General features: G+C 36.7%; 1 protein-coding gene across 1 annotated transcript in view; it reads right to left on the reverse strand.

The window, feature by feature from the left end:
* vaspb (vasodilator stimulated phosphoprotein b) overlaps positions 1–21,500 on the reverse strand; it is a 40,185-nt gene extending 18,685 nt beyond the window's left edge. Inside the window, exon 1 of the mRNA XM_058751390.1 lies at positions 21,011–21,500. Within this exon, the coding sequence (XP_058607373.1) occupies positions 21,011–21,015 (5 nt within the window). The 5' untranslated portion in view covers positions 21,016–21,500. The remainder of the gene's footprint in view (positions 1–21,010) is intronic.
* Positions 21,501–21,968: the final 468 nt, after the last annotated feature.

The following is a 21,968-nucleotide window of genomic DNA, read 5'->3' on the forward strand; positions in this document are numbered from 1 at the left end:
TCCATATTTTCTCCCTCATGTTTTGCAAACTGTGATACAATCTCCTCTTCTTGTGACATCACACAGAGGCCACAGCCCACTTCCTGCTTCAAGAAATGCCGAATAAGGACTGACTCTATGGCCTGTCGAGTGGTTTGTGCACACACACACACACACACACTCCTCGTGCCCAGATGTTGATTGCTATTGGAGGGGAGCTTAGGTTAACCAGATGGAAGGAAAGACGGGATAACAGCAATCACAGAAAGAACAGAGGATAAGTGAAGGAGGAGGGAGATCAGGATGAGCTTGGCTTAGAATCAGCCACACTGTTATGAGAAATAAATACATTTTTAATATGGGAAGGCCGAGCTGGAACTAGGGACGAAACTGAGTGTGTGCAGTGAATTATTAATGAAGAGAAAGGCACGCACGCACACACACATACTGTACATAAAACAATTGCCTTCATGGACAGATAACAAGCAAATGCACACTGTATGAAGCGTTCATGACAGTAACTAAACAACAGATCTAATATATTCACAATATGAACAGCATTATACCCTCTCACCCAAGGCAAAAACGGGCATACAGAAAATGTACATTTTACATTGTATCCTTTCACACAATAATTTGCATTTTGCATAAATTCTCACAAAGACATTTAGTTATATTTTTAATTTATAAGCTTGAGGTGATGATAGATTTAAATCCATGTCAAATCATTTCAATTAAAATCTTATAATAGGCAGAAATAATTCAAGAAAAAAAAAAAATAAAATAAAAATAATAATAAATAAATAAAAAAAATTATAAAATAAAATATTGGATGTTTAATTGTTTCTGTCTGTTTTAATTGCCAATATTGCCTTTCCTTTATGGTGACAATTTATTGTTCATCCTGAGTTTTTATTGGTTATCACTTAAAAACAAGCTGGACTTTGTCTTGGAAACAGTCCCATGGCAAACACACGTTTTATATACACTACAAAGTAGTGACAAATCAGTATATCAATATCAGTATATAAGTTTTAGTTGTGCTTTCAAGTAAGCCGCTTTGTGCAAAGTTTAAGTACGCAGCTCTCTAGAAATTATCTGCAATTTAAACAACATAACAGACTGTCTCTACTTTAAATATATGTGACACTCTACTATAGAACCACAAATTGCCAGTTTCCTAGGAATGAATGAGTTAACAGGAAACTGCAGAGCATGGCTGAAGAAATGTCTGTATAAGGCTGTGCAGACAGCTGCCCTTGAACACTAACAAGTAGAGTCAAGCCCACTAATGTGTCTGAAACTCTCTCTCCTTTAACGTCTCAAATATGTTCTGTTCCCCTCCGTTCACCTGGTTCTCCAGCTCAACAACACCTCAAATGGGGGAAGCTAAGGGCTGAATGGTCACAGTGTAATTACAAGTGACTCACTGAGGATAAGACATGCAAACTGGCAGATGAGTGTTTGGACAAAAGAAGAAAAGAATGTGGACTTGTGGGACGTGAAGGGTCTTTCTCTCAGCACAATGTGTCATGTTTTATAGCTGTTGAGATCAGATGTCAAGTCTTGATTACACAGTTTTAACTCTGTATGGGTTTTAAGTAAATTTCAATAAATGCTCACACTCCACAGGTCCTCTGGTTAAGCAATTATTGAATGGTATAAATAGAATTAACAGCTGGGCTAAAATAGTTTTAGCTTTTGGTTGTATTTTATTTATAAGAGGTGTGAAAATGACCTACTGCCAACATCTTCAGAGAAATTGATGGCCAAAGAAATAAATTAATCATAAATATATTTCAGTCAAGTACTCAAGGATGAAATTTTGACTGGTGTGAAATATTTTAAAGTTGAATGAAAATTTTTGTTTTTCATGACTCATCACTGCTGTCCTTTCCAAGTACTCAAATTTTTGGATACTTGTGACTATTCATAATTAGAACTGGAGAAAAAAAGCATATTTCCATGGGTGAAATTCTAGATCTGCTTTTCCACTCATGTAAGTGATTTCTAATGTGTTCTCAGAAGCTATAATGTTGAAATGACAGGCTACTGGAAATTACATAAAAACAAATCTTACACACCACATATGTGCCTACCAGAATGCCAAAATTCCTTTTTTTTCCCCGTAATCCAAATATTGTATTTTCCTCTCTATTGGTCAATGTTATTTTGAGAGAATCTGCTACATTATTACACTGCTATGGCACACAGACATCCAACATTTACTGTGTAACATTACAACCACTATGTTTTTCATTAACCACATTTCCATATTAACTAAAAGACTGAGCAGCATTATGCAGCCACGAAATAAAACTTTTCTTAATCACTCTTTCATTGAAGAGGACGTGTGTGAGGTGGCTTAGTGGTTTAAGACTGGAAAATACAAAGGTCAATGGTTCAAGCTCAGTACTGGAAGAGCTATCTCTGTTGAGCAAGACAACTAAACTATAATGGCACAGAATGATTCTCATATGAGAGCCATGGTATACTTCCAAGAAATACGATAAGATAACTGCAGGATAGACGTCCAAATGAACTATGGTTTAAAAAATAAAAACATGCTAGTAACATGGAACTTTTGGATGTTAGGAATCAGGTTTACACTTTATTTTAAGGACCAATTTATTAAATAGTTGCTTATTAGCATGAATATTGCTAGCATATTGGTTGTTTATTAGTCCTTATAAAGCACATATTAATGCCTTACTCTGCATGGACATATTTTAGATTAACCCTACCCCATTCCTAAACTTAACAATTACCTTATTAACTATATATAAATCGCAATTTCGAAGTTTGTTCAGGGAAAACTCTTAGTTACTAGTGAATAAGTGTTCCCTATTCTAAAGTGTTACTGGAAACAGAATACGTCTAAGCTGGTAAGCAAGATGGCATCATTACATATTGTTGCATTTAAAATATCTTAAAACATCTGGAGCTTGCTAAAACTAAATTTCTTTAGTTTTATGATTTGTTTCTTTTGACGGAACCAAAACAAATAAATCCAAAACCAATTTCAATCAAGATTAAAGAGTTTAATTGGTCATTCAAAGCTGAAGGAAAGTCTGTGATGCCTGTCAAAGACAGAGGCAAAGTGAAGTGACAGCGCTTCCTTGCTTTGCTCTAGTTATTGTAACTTTTCTCTTTGTCTCTCAAGTCTCAGCTTGTTGCTCGAAGTGCTGTGGGCTACAGCTTTTAGAGTCTCTGTAAGTAGTACTGAATCATGCAAGAGTCACCTTAACAGTTCATTTTGCTTTTCTCCTCTGTGAAAATATTTTTTATCAAAAACAAATCCCAAGCACAATTTCAAGTGGCTTTTTCATCCCGTGTGTTCTGCGTGCTTTCTCACAAGCGATCGACAGTGGACAAACTCAAAACATTTTAGGCCCTATTTATGCCTGTATTTAGTGTAATCCACTTGTGATTGGATTGACAGAAATGCATCGTAATATCAAGTGTAAACAGGTCAAGATTTGCCACACATCTTGGTCAAAGGATATTTCTGATGAGGCTCTACCAGGCTGGAAAAAGAGTTTGAGGTCCACCATCTACAAATGGAAAACATTCAACACTACTGTTACTCTATCTAGGAGTGGTCGTCCAACAAAAACACTCCAAGAGCAAGATGTATAATAGTCAAGGTCGTCACAAAGAACTCCACAGTAACATCTAAGAATCTATAGGTCTCTCCAGCATTGGCTAAGGTTAGTGTTCAGCATTCCATGGCAGGAAAGCAAGGAGCAAGTCACTGCATTTAGTTGGAAATGTCTTGAAGGTGGTTGAAATGGAAGAATGTCATGTTTTGGAAAGGCATAAATAAAAGTCCTTATCTGAATCCAACAGAAATGTTGGGGAAGGACTTGAAGAGCACAAGCACTTTTTCCACAGATAAGCATTTGGTTGGTTTAGTTTTTTTCTAGGTATTCATTCTTGGGTAATTTTGCTTAAGTAAAATACATCATGTAATTTGATTATCTGTGTTGAAGATGATGACTTGGACTAAGATCTCGACTGCTTGTTAAATTTATGCAAAAATGTATGCAAATGTCTTTAAAAGGACAATTTTGCCATCATTTACTTACATTTCATGTCATTCCTATCTTGTATGACTTACTTTCTTCTGTGGAACACATCTTTAAAAAAAGGTGTTTTATTTCTATATATTAAAGCTCACTGGGGTCCAGCATTGTTGGAATCCATATTCTTCCAAATATCTTCATATTTCACAGAAGAAAAAAAAAGTCACACCAATTTTTAACAACATGAGGGTCAGAAAATTTACATTTTTAGGTGATCTATACCTTTAAAGGCTCACAAGCTTTCTGTCACTACTGTATTTTGATCTAATGAAAGTGAATGGGCTGTCAAACTCCATAATAAAACAGACAAAACAAGCATCATTAAAGTAGCTCAATTTGACTTGTTAACCATATTTCAAGTTAACATTTGTCATCAAATTCAATATTGAACCATTAGATGTGGCACTGATTATTCACTTCCATTGTATGGAAAACAAAGGCCAGGACAATCCTGAAAAATGTACTTTTTGTGTTCCACAGAAGAAAGAACATCATACGGGTTTGAAGTGATATGAGGCCGCGCAAGAGATGACAATTTTAAACTAGCCCTTTAAGACACTGCTTCCTTAACATTCAGCGAAAGCTCTTTGAAGCAGTGACAGAACAAACACATTCCTCCTCCTTCACGTCCCTGGCTGGCACTCCACATAGCCATATTTGGCCGATCAAACACAGCAGTAGGTTTTTGCTCTTAATTCCTTTTACAGGTTGGAGCATATCTCCCCCTGACAGATATTTTTCCTGGGAGAGTCCCCCTTCACAGGGAAGGGGAAGTCGAGAAGAGGCAGCCAATCACTCCGCTCCCTGTTGTCCTAACACGCTCATCAGTAAAACTCCAGGGGCGCTTGCAGTTAATATCAAGTAGGCTGAGTTAAAGAACCAGAAAGACAAATTTAATATGAAATTCCTGGAGTTAATAATGCAGTAAATGCGATTCATTACTGGAGATCTGTTGGGGATGAATCGTCTGGTCTGAAAACGCTGATCTGCAACAGAACGGTGAGAGTCGAGGCCAACGCTGGGGTCAGACTCCAGACATCTCAGGACACCAGAACAATTTATCTCAAGCTGTCCATGACTGCGGCACTTAACCTTAGAAACCAACAGCAACCTCAAACAAGAACACTTGTATTGTATGCATTCTCATTTGACTAAGAGGCAAACTAGGGAAAAGAAAATAAAGCAGTCTCTGCTGTGGGAGTCAATAACTACAGCTTTTACAAAATACCTAAAATAGCTAAAATAAGAAAAGCCAATGGCCTTGCATTTGCAATGTGCTACTGTTACTCAGGGCTGCGTTTCCCAAAAGCATCATAAGCCTAAGTTGATCGTAGAACCATTGTCATTAATAGGCTTACGATGCTTTTGAGAAACGCAGCCCAGAATAGTAGGTGGTATTACATTGAAAAAAAAAATCTATTTTATTTAGAAAAAAATCAACAATGACATCCATACTATTAAAAAACACTATGGAAGTCCATGGGTACCAGAAACTGTTTGGTCACCCACGTTTTTCAAAATATCTTCTTGTGTGTTCAGTAAAGGAAAGAAATTAATACAGGTTTGGAACATGATGGCGAGTAAATCATGACAGAATGTTTATTTTTGGGTGGCCTATCCGTTTAAAATTCTAAACTCATGAGCAGTGTTGGGTGTAACGCATTACTGTAATTAAATTACTTATCCACTGAAAAAAGTAAAGTAAGGGATTACTGTTCATTTTTAGGTAATTTACCGTATTGTCCCGAATATAAAACGACCCTGATTATAAGACGACCCCCCTTTTTCCAGATGTACCTGTTGGAAAAAGGCTTTTGAAAACCAAATCTTGTTTTTTTTTTTTTTTTTCTCTCTCTGTAAAACACATTTATTCTTAAATTATTTTCATATTGCATATTTTTCCAAATCTAATTTTTGTTTTGAAAGTATGGTAAATACTGGTAAAATGTACCAACAATGACATGAATTTTGATATACCATTGAAATAACAGGTAGCCCATCTGAATTATATAACAATTAGGCTATCCAACTCATAGTAGCCTACCAAAATGTTATTATCAGTAGACGTGAAATCTTATTGTAGTCTTCAAATCTGGGTACTGTCTTATGTTTTAAAATCACTTACAGAGGAAGTTTGGTCCCATCAGGCTAACATGACAGTCACGATCATGCTGCTGTAAGCTTTTCTTTTTCATTTGTTTTCATTCGCGATCTTTACAACACACATTACATTACATATTTCATGGCACACTCGTTTTATGCGTTTTTGGCGCCACCTATTGTTGTGGGTGTATTATTGACATGTCAAAGTCTAGACCCTGAATATAAGACGAACGCGTTTTTTCAGATGTATTTCCAAGGAAAAAACATTGTCTTATATTCGGGTCAATACGGTAATTACAGTTACTTATAAAGTACTTGCGTTACATACACTAAATAATTTCAACAGTTCTAAAATCAATATTGTATTTGAAATCTAAATTTACCATCTAAAGATAAAATTGAATGCAGCGGCATTAACCCTCCGCACGCCGGTTCGTTCACTTTCAGATTTTCCTGATTCACAGAGAAACATTAAATACTCAGATACATACAAGTAGGGTTGCCAACCGTCCCGTATTAGCCGAGACCGTGCTGCCGCGACTGAGAGTGGCTCGACGGTGTTTAGTGTCCCGCAGCAGCAGCGAGAGCAAGTGACTTCAGCGCAGCTGAAGAATTCTGCGTTCAAATGCACGCTATAGGCTAAAGCTTGCCGCAAAGCCCCAGCAAACATGACCGTGAATGTGTCCGCGGGAAATAGTAAGGACATATTTGAATTATTTACTAATAAACTAATGTTTTCTGAGTCCGTGTCGCAAGGATTAAGTTGCTGATCCTGACTTGTCGTCTCCTCATTAGACGCACGCCTTTAGAGAGAAATGCATCTTTATTGATTATGATTAAGATTATAATACAAGTTTGTTTTCGATGTTTTTTTTTCGTTACGTGATAATTTAAAGCTTTCTATAGATATATTTATCATGTCTGTGAGGCATGTATTCACTCAGCTTTGGTTCGTTTTTGTGAAGCGCTCCTGTTCAAGACGAGACGGCAGAAAGCGCATCATGTTTGTTTTCTTTGTTTAATAAAAGCACAACGTTTTGTTGGTATTGTGAGTGCACACAAATAAAAGTAGACCCTTTACAGTTCCGAATGATGCATTACTCTTACCTTTATCAGAAAAGAAAAAAAAATGACAGCGTAGGCTATATTAAGTTGTTTCCACTGAAAAAAAAGTGCAAGTGTTTGAGCTGGTGCCTCCATGTCCTGCAAAGCGCGCTTTAGCTTCCACTCTCCGCACAAACTTGGATATAGGTTAGCGCACATTATTATTATAGCGCAGGTTTAACGTTTAAACCTTGTTATATGCTTGAACTGTTTTAGAATATCTATAGATTTTATTTTAGGCAAGTCAGCTCACTGTATGCCGCTGGCCGCTTGGTCGTTATACATTATATAAACCTTATATTTAATGAACAAAAATACTCCATACGTTTTTCTAAATTAACTTGAAAAAAACAAAAAAAAAACAGGAAACTCGCACTATCGCCAATTCCGTCCGTGTTTTGACTTCAGTAAATCAGTTTTGGTGAATACAAACAACGTGATTATTTTTCATTTTTCAACTATTCTATGTTTGACACAAATTGAAAGAATAAACAGTTTAATTTCTATTAAGGTTTATAGGGATTTTAAGATGTAGCCTAATTAGCGATTTGAATAATTAAGTTACTTATTGAGTAACTAAGTTACTTTTCAGACAGAGTAATCAGTAAAGTAATTTAAATACAATATTGATGATGTAATTAGTAACTGTAATTAATTACTTTTTGAAAGTCACTTACCCAACACTGTTCATGAGTTTGAATCAGTCCAACTTTTTTTTTTTTTTTTGGTAGTAGTAGTTAGGGCTGGGCGATTTTTCAGATTTTATCGATTAATTTGAATTTAATGTTTTGCCATTTTATATTTTAGAAATCAAAGAATCGTGATTTTGAATAGAAATATTACCAAACGTTTGAATTAGACACTTTGGATCTTTCTTTTCTCTTTACTGTTATCATTGGAATATTGTCAACCGCATGTCGGCGCACGTGATTAACCGCTGTATGACGCGCTCGTATCGCTAGGCGCCATTTACACAGAATTCACTTTTGTGTAGAAAAAGATGCGACTCGGGCAGTGGAAAAGGAAAAACATGCAAGAAGATGGGAGTGGACTTCTTTTAACTTGAGCGCTGCATTTTTAGAATGCCGTTTCATGCATGAGACACTGCAAAAGACGTGATCACAACAGTCAAACGCATCAATGTTTACATAGAAAAAACAATGGAAAAGCAGCGCAAGTAAATAAAAAAAACCTGTAACTATTACTGTATGTCTGATATTTCATGTTTGCATCATTGTGACAGGTTGAAAGCTGCTATTGTTTTTACAGAACATTCATCGTTAATAATATATAGGCCTATATTCAACTCGTGTTATACCTTCAGTCATTCTGAATTTGAATTACCTTGACTTTTGAGATTTTTCCTCATCATTTCTGAACATATAATATGTATAAGACAAGTTGTAGTTGTAGTTGTAGTTCATGCATCTTTTCTGCAAAGATATTTAAAAAGTGATTTGTTTAAAAGGTGACATATCATGAAAATCTGACTTTTCTAGGTTTTAAGTGCTATAACCAGGTCCCCGGTGCATCTACCAACCAAGGAAATGTGAAAAAGATTAACCCAGTAACTTTGTTTTGGTAAGCCTTTTTCTGCAAGCATCTGAAAAAACGAGCGCGTCTGATTTTGCACCCGTAGTGACATGCAAAGGGATCTCATTATAATATTACCGCCCCTTAATCTGTAAGTTTCCACCCACAGCGCCGTCATTTTGATTTTGCAAGTGACAACAGTTTACCAGTTCTAATGCCATGGCGAAAGTTTGAGCAAAACATGCTAACTGTTCTGCCTTTGGCTGCACAGACGAGCAAACAACACTATTTAGAGTCCTCAGAGGAGACAAGAGAGCAGTGGATTTATTGATTTATTTACTGTATATTGCTGCAGCCACACAGATCTAATATAAACATGCAATTTCTTTCCCAGCCATTTACATTCACAGACATTACCAACTGTTTTTGTAACTCCTGTGTGTTTTTAACATAAACTTGTGTGAATGAGAACTTAGTTTAGTACTCACATGCTGTGACAGCCGCTTTCTGTATGTTTGCTTCAGATGTGTGCGCTCAGAAAACCGTATATCCAAAGTTTAAACTAATATGGTTTAAAACGCATGAGTTCAGGCAATAAACATGATAATCAGAACCAAAACAGATGTTTTTTAGCAGGTACGAACTGTAATGGTGCAGCTCTATTCTGGAAAAGGGGGCGGGGAGCAGCAGCTCATTTGCATTTAAAGAGACCTGCACGAAAACAGCATATTTTTGCTTCCACTTCCACTCAAAATAGGCATTTTCAAAATGATATAGTAAATGATCTGTGGGGTATTTTGAGCTGCAACTTCACAGACACATTCTGGGGACACCTGAGACTTATATTACATATTGTAAAAAGAAGTATAATATGTCTCCTTTAACATTTACATCATGTTGACAACTTCATGTGTGGTGCACTTTGAAAATAATTTTCTTTAACTAGAGGGTTAACAAAGAAAAGGTTATTTGAATCATATTGTAGTTACATTTTCAAGTTGACTAGTTAAAAATTGTAAAAATAAATAAATAAAAATTGAGAATCGGCCAAACGTTCTGAAAATTTTTTTTTTTTTTTTGGAGATTTTAACTTTTTGACATATCGCTCACTAATTATTATTTGCTTTTTGTCAAACCATTTTATCATCCAGTAAGTCAAATGGACTTCTCTAGACCTGGAAATTGCCATTTTAACATTTAAAATATGATGTCTATGTTTCCATATCCAGGGAAGCCTTGTCTATGGAAGTGACGCCAGACAGATCTTCAAAGTTTTTTTTTTTCTTGCCAATACAGTGCTATTGAATTTCTTCGCATCTGTCTAGACATACTCAGAGACATGACATCTGTGCTAATAAAGACTAAATCATGGACTCCTTTACCACCAGGTCCATTAAACCCCATTACACTCAGTCTGTCTCTCTCTCTCTGAATATACAGAGTGTGTTTAAAACGGTTGTTCTCTGCAGAACAGCTGGTCGTTATGACATCACCACCTGTGCACATTGGTCTCAGTGTTGTGTTATCTGGACACATATGCTGAAAGAAACAGTCTTCAAACAAATAAGTGTACTATGACCGGTATAACAGAATACGTCACAGTTTAAAGGTTACTATTATGTGTGAAAAACTGCTTGGGGCCTACAACAACTTCCTGCTGTTAAAGAACGAATCGACACAAGCCACACCAGACCCCAGTGAATAAATTTCACTGTTTCAATCGGGAGCTTTGTTGGCACCATGAGACATCAGCTTTCATGTTCAGCTGTTCAATAGATTAGGAGTCGTTTGGTTGCCTGGATGTCTCTATGTAAATCTGGCTCTAACGTTTTTTTGTTAGTCCCAGAGCAACACATTTCCTTTACATGAGGGGTTTGGTTTACATGCATTTGTATTTCGCAAAAATCAAACAATGATGTCCACAACACAAAATAAACGCCGCAAATTAGTTCAGTTCTATCTATCTTCTCCGACTGTTTGGTATTGTACTTGTCTGATTAAAGGCCTGATATTTGGCCATTTGAAGTTCATCGTCATTTGCCAATCATATTGTATCAGCAGGCCAATCAAAACCTGTGCATTCCACACAGGGTTCCCAACATCTTTTTACTAATGAATTTCCTTAATTTGTAGATTCAAATATTATTACTGTCAGATTTTGTAAATAAATGTAGACAAAATTTCACAATCATCAAATATTTAGTGTATCTTTATAAAACATTTTATAACAATTTCTAAAAATTTAATATTTTATTGCTGAGTGTAACTAGAAAAATATAAATTAGTAATATTTATCATTTTATGATGTACAGTGGTGGCCAAAATTATTAGAACTATTAGTATTTTCACCAGCTAAACAAAAGTCAGTTTTAAGTCAGTTATTTCTATCTTTTGCTGTAATGTGTCAGTAGGAAATATCAGTTTACATTTCCAAACATTCATCTTGTCTCACTGGATTACTATAAAAAAATAAATTAAAATTAAATTAAAATAAAAACATTTATTAGCTGGTGTTCCAATAATTTTGGCCACCACTGTATAATCTTATATAATTATATTTTTACTATGATTGTTGTTGTTGTTATTATTATTATATTTAATATTTATTGTGATCCTCAAAGCAATGAGGAAGTCCTTAAAGCTTCCCTTTTTGCTGATAACAGCAAGTTTATAAGCACTTCTCATTACAAGTTTAGAAAGATGGTGTGCGATTTCTGTTGAAAATGGAACTATTGTTAATGACAAAGTTCGCCTGCCCATTTTTGTGCGTTTAATAAATGTTTGACTAACTTGATTGTACGTCCAGCTTCCAATAGTACTGTCAGTTCTATTTAACACATTTTACCATATTTACATTATTTTAGAAGAATATCTTTCAAAGTCAGCAAATTATTTTATTTAAAGAGCATTCAGTCCTGATAAACATGGTTATTGTAGAATAGAGTCAATTCACATGACACAAAACAAGCAATGTGGTTATTTTGACTTGAACACCCACAAACATTTAACAAAAAACTGATGGATATTGCCAGCATTTAACTCTAGAGGATTCTGTAAGCAACTTGTGGCAATTCAAGCACCTAACCTTGTCTAAGGGCTGTTTCACCAGCCATTCAAAAGCAATTGAGCTGGATAATGAACCAATCAGCAAGTGGCGAGGGTGTGACAGAGGCTTTGTATGGAGGCCAAGCTAAGCGGTGTGACTCTGGCCGAGCGCCAGGCTCCTAACAGAACAGAGGCCAACGACAGCGAGCAAATACACCGCAGGGTGCACGGCGACCCCCACTACTGATCTAACATGTTAAATAGATCTTGGAGACATCATATTACATTTGAATACAGAAAGAGAAGTGAGATTTTAAGTAATATTATTATTATTATTATTATTATATCAGTTATGCAAATGTGGAAGTCTTGCAAGGATTTCCACAATTGCACAAATCCAAAACGGTTTCTCCACTGTTACTGTAAAAGTGAAGTGCAGTGCAAAAAAACCTTAGTTACAGAAATATTTTTTCATAGGGATAAGAAAAAATAACCATAAACAAAGGTCTAGAACCAAAAAGTACCCAAGTACCATAAACAAAACCAACCAACAAAACCAAAAAAGAATGTGATTTTTTACCCCTCAGAACATGACTATATAACCAACTCAGCTGTTACAAGCTGCTTTACTGTAAAGTAGCCATACAGAGAAACCCATTATGCTGTCTTAATTATTCAGATTTTTTTTCCAAACATGCTGTGATTTGCTATTAGCAATGAGATTTGTATGTCAAAGTACAGCACTGCATGCAAGACTGTAATGGCTTTGTTTTATTTAAGGCAGTTATTCTTCATATATTTTAAGCCATTTGAATACATAAAAGCTCAGTTAGATCAATACGCATTTGAGCTTTCAATGCCTATGGATGATTCATGGCTAGCATAAGGGCTGCAATTCCAAAGATTTACGATGGGCCAGCACCAAAAAAAAAAATACCAAAGAGAATCAGGACATGTTGAGGCAAGAAAGGCTGTAATTACACAACCGAGTCTGGTTCATGACGAACAACACTTGAAATCAAACAGCCATTTTTGGTCTCAGTCATAACACAAGAGTGTATGACGGGATGTCCTCTACGTACAGAATAATTAATGACAGTCCATTGAATTATTGAAAATTAATCCACACTGTGCATTACGCTCTCAGCAGTATTGGGCAGTAGAGTCTCTACAAATAGCAAAGCCATTTGAGTTAGCAACGATTTCAAAAATAGCAAGTTACCTCACTACTGAGAAATCTGATGTAGATTTCCAGTGGAGAAACTAATTGTGAGCAAGTTTCTGAGAAAGTAAGAAACAGAAACTCGTTTCTTTACTAATTTCATATAAATATCAACATTGTCATTCATGGAAGGCTGTTTCTGCCACTGGATAAAAATTTAAAAAGGTAATTGTTTTTTTTTTTTGGTGGGGTGGGGGGGTGGGGGGACAAAAAAAAAGTTGTCACAACTGCAGGTTTATATTTTACAATTTTGAGAAAATAAATCAAAATTGTGGAACAAACTCAGAGAAAAAAGTCAGAACTGCAAGTATACATCACACAATTCTAAAGAAAAAGTCACAATTACCTTTTTTATTTTTTTTATTCAGTGGCGGAAACACGCTTTCATAGTCATTTTCATGTTGATTGTCAAATTTTTTACTGAATATGTCTTCAGGTTCTTCTGTGGTAGGATGTAAGGATCTTAATTTAGCAAAGTAATATGAAGCTCTAATGTGGTTAAGATTTGTAATGCAGTTCAAAGCTATTTTTCAACTATGTACAACTGCAACTATGAAGTAATCAACACTTCTGAATGGCTGTCAAGCAAAGGCACATCTATTTTTACAGCGCTTTATACAAAACAGATTGTGTCTCAGTAGCATCCCAGTAATGAACAGGAAAATAACAGTTTTAATGTTAATCATTATGAAACCATTTCAATTTCAGCTATAACAACAGCTCTACAGAAGACAAGTGTGTCATTACTCAGTTTAAGTCAGTCTGTCAGTTAATCAGAATCCAGCATTCAACATCATCATGGTGTACATCTTTTTGCTTATCCTAAGGTCCATGTCCCCTTTAATGGTCTTTCTTGGCAGTGACTATTTCCTGTAAGATTTACATTCAGTGATGACCACTTAGGGTTGATGAAGACCAAATGATATGCAGTATTTGACCTCAAGCTGACCCCTCCCCACAAGCCATTGCTGTGAGGAGAGAACAACTCCATCATCAGCTGGAGTTTACCAATTAAACTCGTTTTTCTCCATTAAAGGAATAGTTCTCCAAAAAATGAAGATTTCCTGAAAATGTACTCACCCTCAGGCCATCCCATATGTAGATGAGCTTGTTTCTTCATTGATGGAATTCAGCATTACATCGCTTGCTCACCAATGATTCCTCTGCAGCGAATAGGTGCCGTCAGAATGAGAGTCAAAACAGCTGATAAAAACATCACAATAATCCACAAGACTCCAGTCCATCAATTTGTGTCTTTTGAAGTGAAAAGCTGTGCGTTTATAAGTAACAAATCCACCATTAACCATTGCTTCTGGCCAAAATACCAGTCCATAAACCTTAGTAACGCTACCTCTAGTTAAAAAGTCCATGCCCTATCGTCCTCTCACATCAAAATCTACCAACGTATTTGTTTAGAACGGTTTTTGCTTAAAAAAAACTGTGCTTGATCAGACAAGACAACTTCTTAATTGAAGAAAGCAATATTATACATGAGGACTGGATCATTTAGCCGGAAGCAATGATTTGAAATTAATGATTAATTTGTTCATTGCAAACAGAAAGCTTTACGCTTCACAAGACATTAATCAATGGACAAGATTCGATTATTTGTGGATTATTTTTCTAATGTTTGGATCCAATTCTGATGGTGCTCATTCACTGCAGAGGATCCACTGGTGAGCAAGTAATGCAATGCTAAACTTCTCCAAATCTTTTCTGATGAAGAACAAACTCATCTACATGTGGGACAGCCTGAGGGTAAGTGAAGTTTCAGCAAATTTTTATTTTGCCCAACACTTTCAGCTTTTTCTATCCAAAAACAAAACCTGAATCCATACAATTGTTATGCATCACTGGTTTCTTTCTGGTTGTTTATCCGAAAAGCCATGATCCATTTGTTTTTCCGTACAACACTCATCAATATAATGTAGCAATCCAATATTCTATTACCATTTTACATTTCTATCTTGCCCTTCATCTCTGCTTTTATCCAGCACTATAGTTCATTACTGTTCTTGTAAGCATTAAGGTTTTGCATTAATCGAAATGTACCCTGGACTGAGGTATTCATAACAAACAACAAATGCACCTTCTTATAAGCCACACTGGTGATGAAGTAACCTGCCAAGAAGTAGCAGGCTACAGGTCCATCCAGTGAGCTTTGGGCGTAACATCTGCTCAGAGTTTATCAATGCATTCAATACTGCTCAATCAATAATGTGTAGACCCAAAGGGCACACCATCCCCACAGCTGACATATCCATACAGCTGACAACATGACTTCCATTACATTGTGGTTCTCGAGTTATAAACAATATACAGTGGAAATTATTTTATCCCCTGCTGATTTTGCCCTCTGACAAAGAAATGATCAGTCTATAATTTTAATTGTAGGTTTATTTGAACAGTGAGATACAAAACAACAAAAAATCCAGAAAAACGCATTTCAAAAAAGTAATAAATTGATTTGCATTTTAATGAGTCAAATAAGTATTTGATCCCCTATCAATCATCAAGATTTCTGGCTCCCAGGTGTCTTTTATCCAGGTAAGGAGCTGAGATTAGGAGCACTCTCTTAAAGGAGGTGCTCCTAATCTCAGCTTGTTACCTGTATAAAAGACACCTGTCCACAGAAGCAATCAATCAATCAGATTCCAAGCTCTCCACCATGGCCAAGACCAAAGAGCTGTCCAAGGATGTCAGGAACAAGATTGTAGACCTACACAAGGCTGGAATGGGCTACAAGACCAACGCCAAGCAGCTTGGTGAGAAGGTGACAACAGTTGGTATGATTTTTCGCAAATGGAGGAAACACAAAATAACTGTCAATCTCCCTCGGACTGGGGCTCCATGCAAGATCTCACCTCGTGGAGTTTCAATGATCATGAGAACGGTGAGGAATCAGCCCAGAACTACACGGGAGGATCTCGTCAATGATCTCAAGGCAGCTGGGACCATAGTCACCAAGAAAACAATTTGTAACACACTACGCCGTGAAGGACTGTAATCCTGCAGCGCCTGCAAGGTCCCCCTGCTCAAGAAAGCACATGTACAGCCCGTCTGAAGTTTGCCAGTGATTCAGAGGAAAACTGGGTGAAAGTGTTGTGGTCAGATGAGACCAAAATAGAGCTCTTTGGCATCAACTCAACTAGCCGTGTTTGGAGGAGGAGGAATGCTGACTACGACCCCAAGAACGCCATCCCCACCGTCAAACATGGAGGTGAAAACATTGTGCTTTGGGGGTGTTTTTCTGCTAAGGGGACAGGACAACTGCACAGCATCAAAGGGATGATGGACGGGGCCATGTACCGTCAGGACCAGGGCATTGAAAATGGGTCGTGGATGGGTATTCCAGCATGACAATGACCCAAAACACACGGCCGAGGTAACAAAGGAGTGGCTCAAGAAGAAGCACATTAAGGTCCTGCAGTGGCCTAGAGCCAGTCTCCAGACCTTAATCCCATAGAAAATCTGTGGAGGGAGCTGAAGGTTCGAGTTGCCAAACGTCAGCCTCGAAACCTTAATGACTTGGAGAGGATCTGCAAAGAGGAGTGGGACAAAATCCCTCCTGAGATGTGTGCAAACCTGGTGGCCAACTACAAGAAACATCTGACCTCTGTGATTGCCAACAAGGGTTTTTCCACCAAGTACCAAGTCTTGTTTTGCGAAGGGGTCAAATACTTATTTCACTCTGAATTTTTTTTGTTGTTATTCTGTCTCTCACTGTTCAAATAAACCTACCATTAAAATTATAGACTGATCATTTTTTTGTCTGCAAACATACAAAATCAGCAGGGGATCAAATAATTTTTTCCCCCACTGTATATGCCAATATTCTGATCAAAAATGTTAGTTTAATCAAGTAGAGCATGGCAAAAATATCTCAACTATAAAAGATTCTGCTGTACCATTTATAACGCAGTATATCAGCAGCACATTTTATAAAATTCAACAGCCCAGTCTGTCTTTTACGCTATATTTCAGATCTTTTCTACATAAAAATGTGTTATTCATTCATTTATATCTCCATTATATCACCCATCAGTCAGTCTGCTCTCTAGATATCATTATCAGCCATTGAAAAACCCATTTTAATTGACGCTTTTGTTCTCCTCTATCATTTCGATATCTAATGGTCTGTAACCACCCAGGATCATAAGAAATTAAATACCAGCAGCAGAAGGACCGCACTGCAGCATCTGGCATGGGTCGCGAAGCCACCAGTGCCACCCTAAAGCCCTTTAGCCTGGAGAAGCACTTGAGTGGAAGTCATTTAGATAAAGACATGCTGGGCGAGTCCCTCACAGTCATCAGTCTGATAACAGCAGTGAATCACAGCGCTGCCATTAATCAGACATGCACTTCCAGGATGACAGGCTGTGTCTCAGTGACAGAAATACACACAGGAACAAACTGGACTGATTACACAGCAAGTGTGGAAAGCCAACTGCATGCGAACCACCTGTGCACTTGTGTTTGCATTTAAAGTTGAAGGGTGTCATTTCGGTTCCACTAGGGGCACCAAACACAACTGAGAAAAAAAAAAAAAACGTTCTCCATTTCAAAAATTTGTCTTTCATTGCTCAGACAAAACAGACAGTCCTGCCCCAAACTCACGCCATAACAACTACACTCAACCCCTAAAATAACAGGTTCTTCCTCAACTTGATTTGTTTGGGACATGTCCCGCCTTATATTTTCCCATTACTCAATGTTTCTGTGTCACTTAATGTGTAAATATCATAAAGCTGTCCGCACCACTAATAGTCGTGCAAATATATATCCTGCGGTATAATTGGTGAAGCAATAGTTAGGGCCCTATGAACCAGTGTCTGTGAATATTAAACCACAAGGAAATTATGACAGAAACACACTACTATTGTACAGTAGAATGTATTTATAAAAGTAATAATATAATAACGTTTATTAAAACATAATTTCTTTTAAGGAATATCACACAATCTTCCTCCTATTTTAAATATAAAATCTTTGCCAAAAAAAAACAATAATAATAATAATATATATATATATATAGTTTTTTTTTTTTTTTTTTTTACAAGACTAAATAAATAGTAAACGTTTTATGCATTTATTTAATTACCACCATTTTTTATGATAAATTTTATCAAATCATAAACCACAGAATCTAGAAAAACTTAAAGACAATACAGAATTTCTAAACCACATTTCATAGGGCACTATTATAGCTACAATTTTAATAAATCTTTCAGGTTTTATTAAATTAAATTGATTAGACATCCTTTTTTATTATTAAAAGTAAATCTTGGGCCACTCACACTGTTTGATCCATTCTAAGTCACTAGTAAATGGCCTACTTCACTTTTTAAAAAAAGAGAACTGTGTATAGAATTGTTTTGAATATCACTAGAACTTTGATTGTTTGCCTTTGTAATTTTAACCCAGGGACTGGAGGTCAATGACTTAGCCTGGGTTCCCATGAATTCAATTCTGGGCTTCCCAAATGACAAGGTCAGTTTGAGGGGCTATTGTTGCATTGGATGGAAATTCAAAACAAGGCGCTAACCGCTCCAGTGCATTCTGATATTGACATTCCACAACATGACAGGACAATAAACTTGTAAATGTGACAACATTCCATTCTTAACCTATTATGCAAGCAGACCCAACACAGTAAACTCACGGTTGTACGCGTGGTCGGCACCGACCCCGGTGCCCTTTGCTTGGACCCAGTATGCCTTCCTGAGCCAAATTTCCTGTGTGTCACAACAGCAACATGTAACCTGTAAATGTCTGATAACATCACTGAACTAAAATTTGCATGGAAATGCATGTCCGAGGTTTTAGGGCATCTGCTTATTTAAACGGTTTGTTTTTTTTGGTGTGAGACAGATCTAAGAGTTACACTGACGAAAACCCGTCATGCAGGTTACTGTTGTTATTTAAATAGCAAAATGAGTGTTTTAAATTCTCAAGATGCGTTGGTGCTTCCCTTCCTTTAAACAAAACTGGATGGTTGCACACCACAGTGTCTATATGTCCACTTTATAGAATTTTACATAAACCAAATAAACTAACAATGTTTTAAGAACACATAAAACATAGAAAATCATAAAGTACAACGAAAAAGAAATATTTAAGATTCTGGCCTACACACGACTACACTATTCAAACATAAACAAATGTGTGACATTATGTACAGACCATTAACTCCTTTGTACAGATGATCAGATTTTCTTGCATCCGTTCAAGCACAAGATACTCTGGAAAATTTCATATCATTCTGGAGGACATGATCATCAGTTTTTGTTCCTTTCAGTATTTAATATGTCCACTTTTTCTGTTATAAAAGCAAAAGTGGAGATATTAAATACAAAAAAAAAAAAAATTCAGAAATACTGAAAAATGATTGTTTTCATTTCAATTTTAGTGCTGATAACGTAATTCAGAGGTTTTTTTTAATATATAATAAATTAGAAACGAAAAAAGAACATTTCACTAGTGGTTTCTGACCACAGACTTCTCTGGCACTAAACTAAAATTGTGTATATTTGTTTAATTTAAACTAAACACAAAGTGGCCTTGAACTGTCTAATTGTAAAACTGCACAGGCCGCAGCAGGATGTGGAATTGTCAGGCTTCAGTGCTCCATGTATGGCGCAAATGTAGGTTAGTTCCGGGTACAGCCCTGACCGCCAAATTAACAATCCTACTACGGTAAAGGCTTTGCTTATAAATATTAATAAGAATGCCTGACGTTCGCTACTGGGTGAACGTCCCGTGACCTAATTAATATTCATGAGCCAAGCCTTCCCCACAGTAGGATTTGTGCATTCGCACCGCGGCCAACTCCCAGAACAGAAAGAACCGGGAGGGCTCACAAAAGAGGACTGGTTACAAAGAGCCAATTTACCCTTTGACAGCTGCATTTTCAACATGCACAATAAACAACTTCGTGTGAGCCGCCTGAGGATACAGTTATCGATACTAGTTTGTTTAATTGTGCATTTTGTAAAACAAAGTTCTTAATTTTATTCAAAAAATTTTTTACATCTGCACAATGAAGGTGCACCATATTTTAAAAACACTTAAAAACATTTCCCAGTTTTGGGAAAATTAAATACTGGTGAAATAAGTATAAATATATTTCCCAAAAACGTATTTTCAAAATTGAAAAAATAAAATAAAGGCTATTATTATTTCCCCAAATTTAAAAAGTACAATTAATACTAAAATATACATTATATATATTTTTTAATTGTATAAAGTAACTTTAAAATGTCAAATAAATTAAATAATATGTAAATATTTAGGCTAAGTAGGTATAGGCTACACAGTATTGTATTTATTCAACCCTGCTTGTACAGTGAACGATAAATCATTGTAAACTGAATATTTCAAGAAATCTCAGGATTGTATTCTCTTATGGAACAAGGCTAGTAATGACTAAAAATGAACAGAAACACTATTTGTAAAAGGATAGGTATTTCAAATACTTATTTAAAAATAATTTAGCTTTAGATGGCAAAATTCTGTGTCCTATTAACGATTTAGACATCATTCGTTTGACAGAAGGCTTAAAATCACCACCTCGAGACACTCATTTCGGTGGCACGGTTCGTTTAATTTAAACTCATTCAAAGTATTCCATGGAAAAATCAGTGCAAAATTGTCACAGTAGCTTCACTGACCAGCTAGCAGGGCAACACGATAACTCTCCGGCTGTCAAAGCCAGACAAACCGAACGAGCTGGAGTGTGTAAACACTCAGAAAAGACACACTTGCTCCTGCGATGACCCACCTCCAACGGGAGCGAGTAACAGAGCAGAAAGTCAGTAACAGACCGGACTCACACATGCGGCCTCAGTCATGACCGATACTATGTGTGTTACATTGTAGCGCGCTAAACTAAGTACACACACAAAAGCGACGGCAACAAATGTGCTTTGACTCGCTTTACCTCATTGTTCGACGACAGCGCGGATCCTCTTCAGACGTAGAGCCGAACTTCCAGAGCCGAAAACACTAGAGAAACCGACGAGATCCTCATGGATGAACCCACGGAGGGGTTTGGTGTTTTTGTTTAATCTGTGGGAAGAAGGATAAGCAGCACAGCACGATGATTTCCTGGTTGAGGAGTGAAGGAGGGGGTTGGAGGTGAAGTGTGGATAGAGTTGCTACTGGAGCTGGGCTTGTGTCAACTCTAATCAGTATCCTAGACTCATGTCTCGCTCCGAGCAAAGTCTGCACATATTCCGCCTCATGCCCTCGTCTCCGTTCGCGCGGCTGTTTGTAAAGTATGGAAGCGGTTTTCGACAAACTCCTCTCGTTCGCCGGTCGGTCTGTTATCGTTCATTCGCGACCGAAAGCCCAACCTGCTCCTCAACTCTGAGGAAAAGCTTTCATTCCTCTCTGTCTCCCCCTCCCGAGCTGAAAAACAGCCAGAGAAATGTACTCATCCACTCCCTAGCGGCCGAGCTCCATAATTCCTCTTACAAATTAAACTCTGCTGATGGGAATGACACGGTGAGATATACTTCTGACTGAAAAGTTTTTAATATAATCTCCCATCTTTGTATGTGTTGTGTACGTTACATAGCCTAGCTTTTTGTTTTATGTATAGCCTATTTAGGTCTATATACTTCCAATGCCCACGTGGAATGTTTATTGTACACTGAAAAAAAATATTCATTGAATTTACTAAAACAAATTTTAAGGTAAGAGGTTGCAATCAATTTATTTTAGCTATATTTAAATAAACAATTGAAACAATTGCAACCACTTACCTTAAAAAAATGTAGTAGCATTTTTTTTTCAGTGTGTTGTATGCTGTGTGTTCTTTTTCAAAAAGGTAATGACATACAGTTTTAGTCTATTCCATAGTAATACTTTAATGTATCTAAATCCCCTGATACTGA

The sequence above is a fragment of the Onychostoma macrolepis genome, chromosome 18, assembly GCF_012432095.1.
Source record: "Onychostoma macrolepis isolate SWU-2019 chromosome 18, ASM1243209v1, whole genome shotgun sequence".
Lineage (NCBI taxonomy): Eukaryota > Metazoa > Chordata > Actinopteri > Cypriniformes > Cyprinidae > Onychostoma > Onychostoma macrolepis.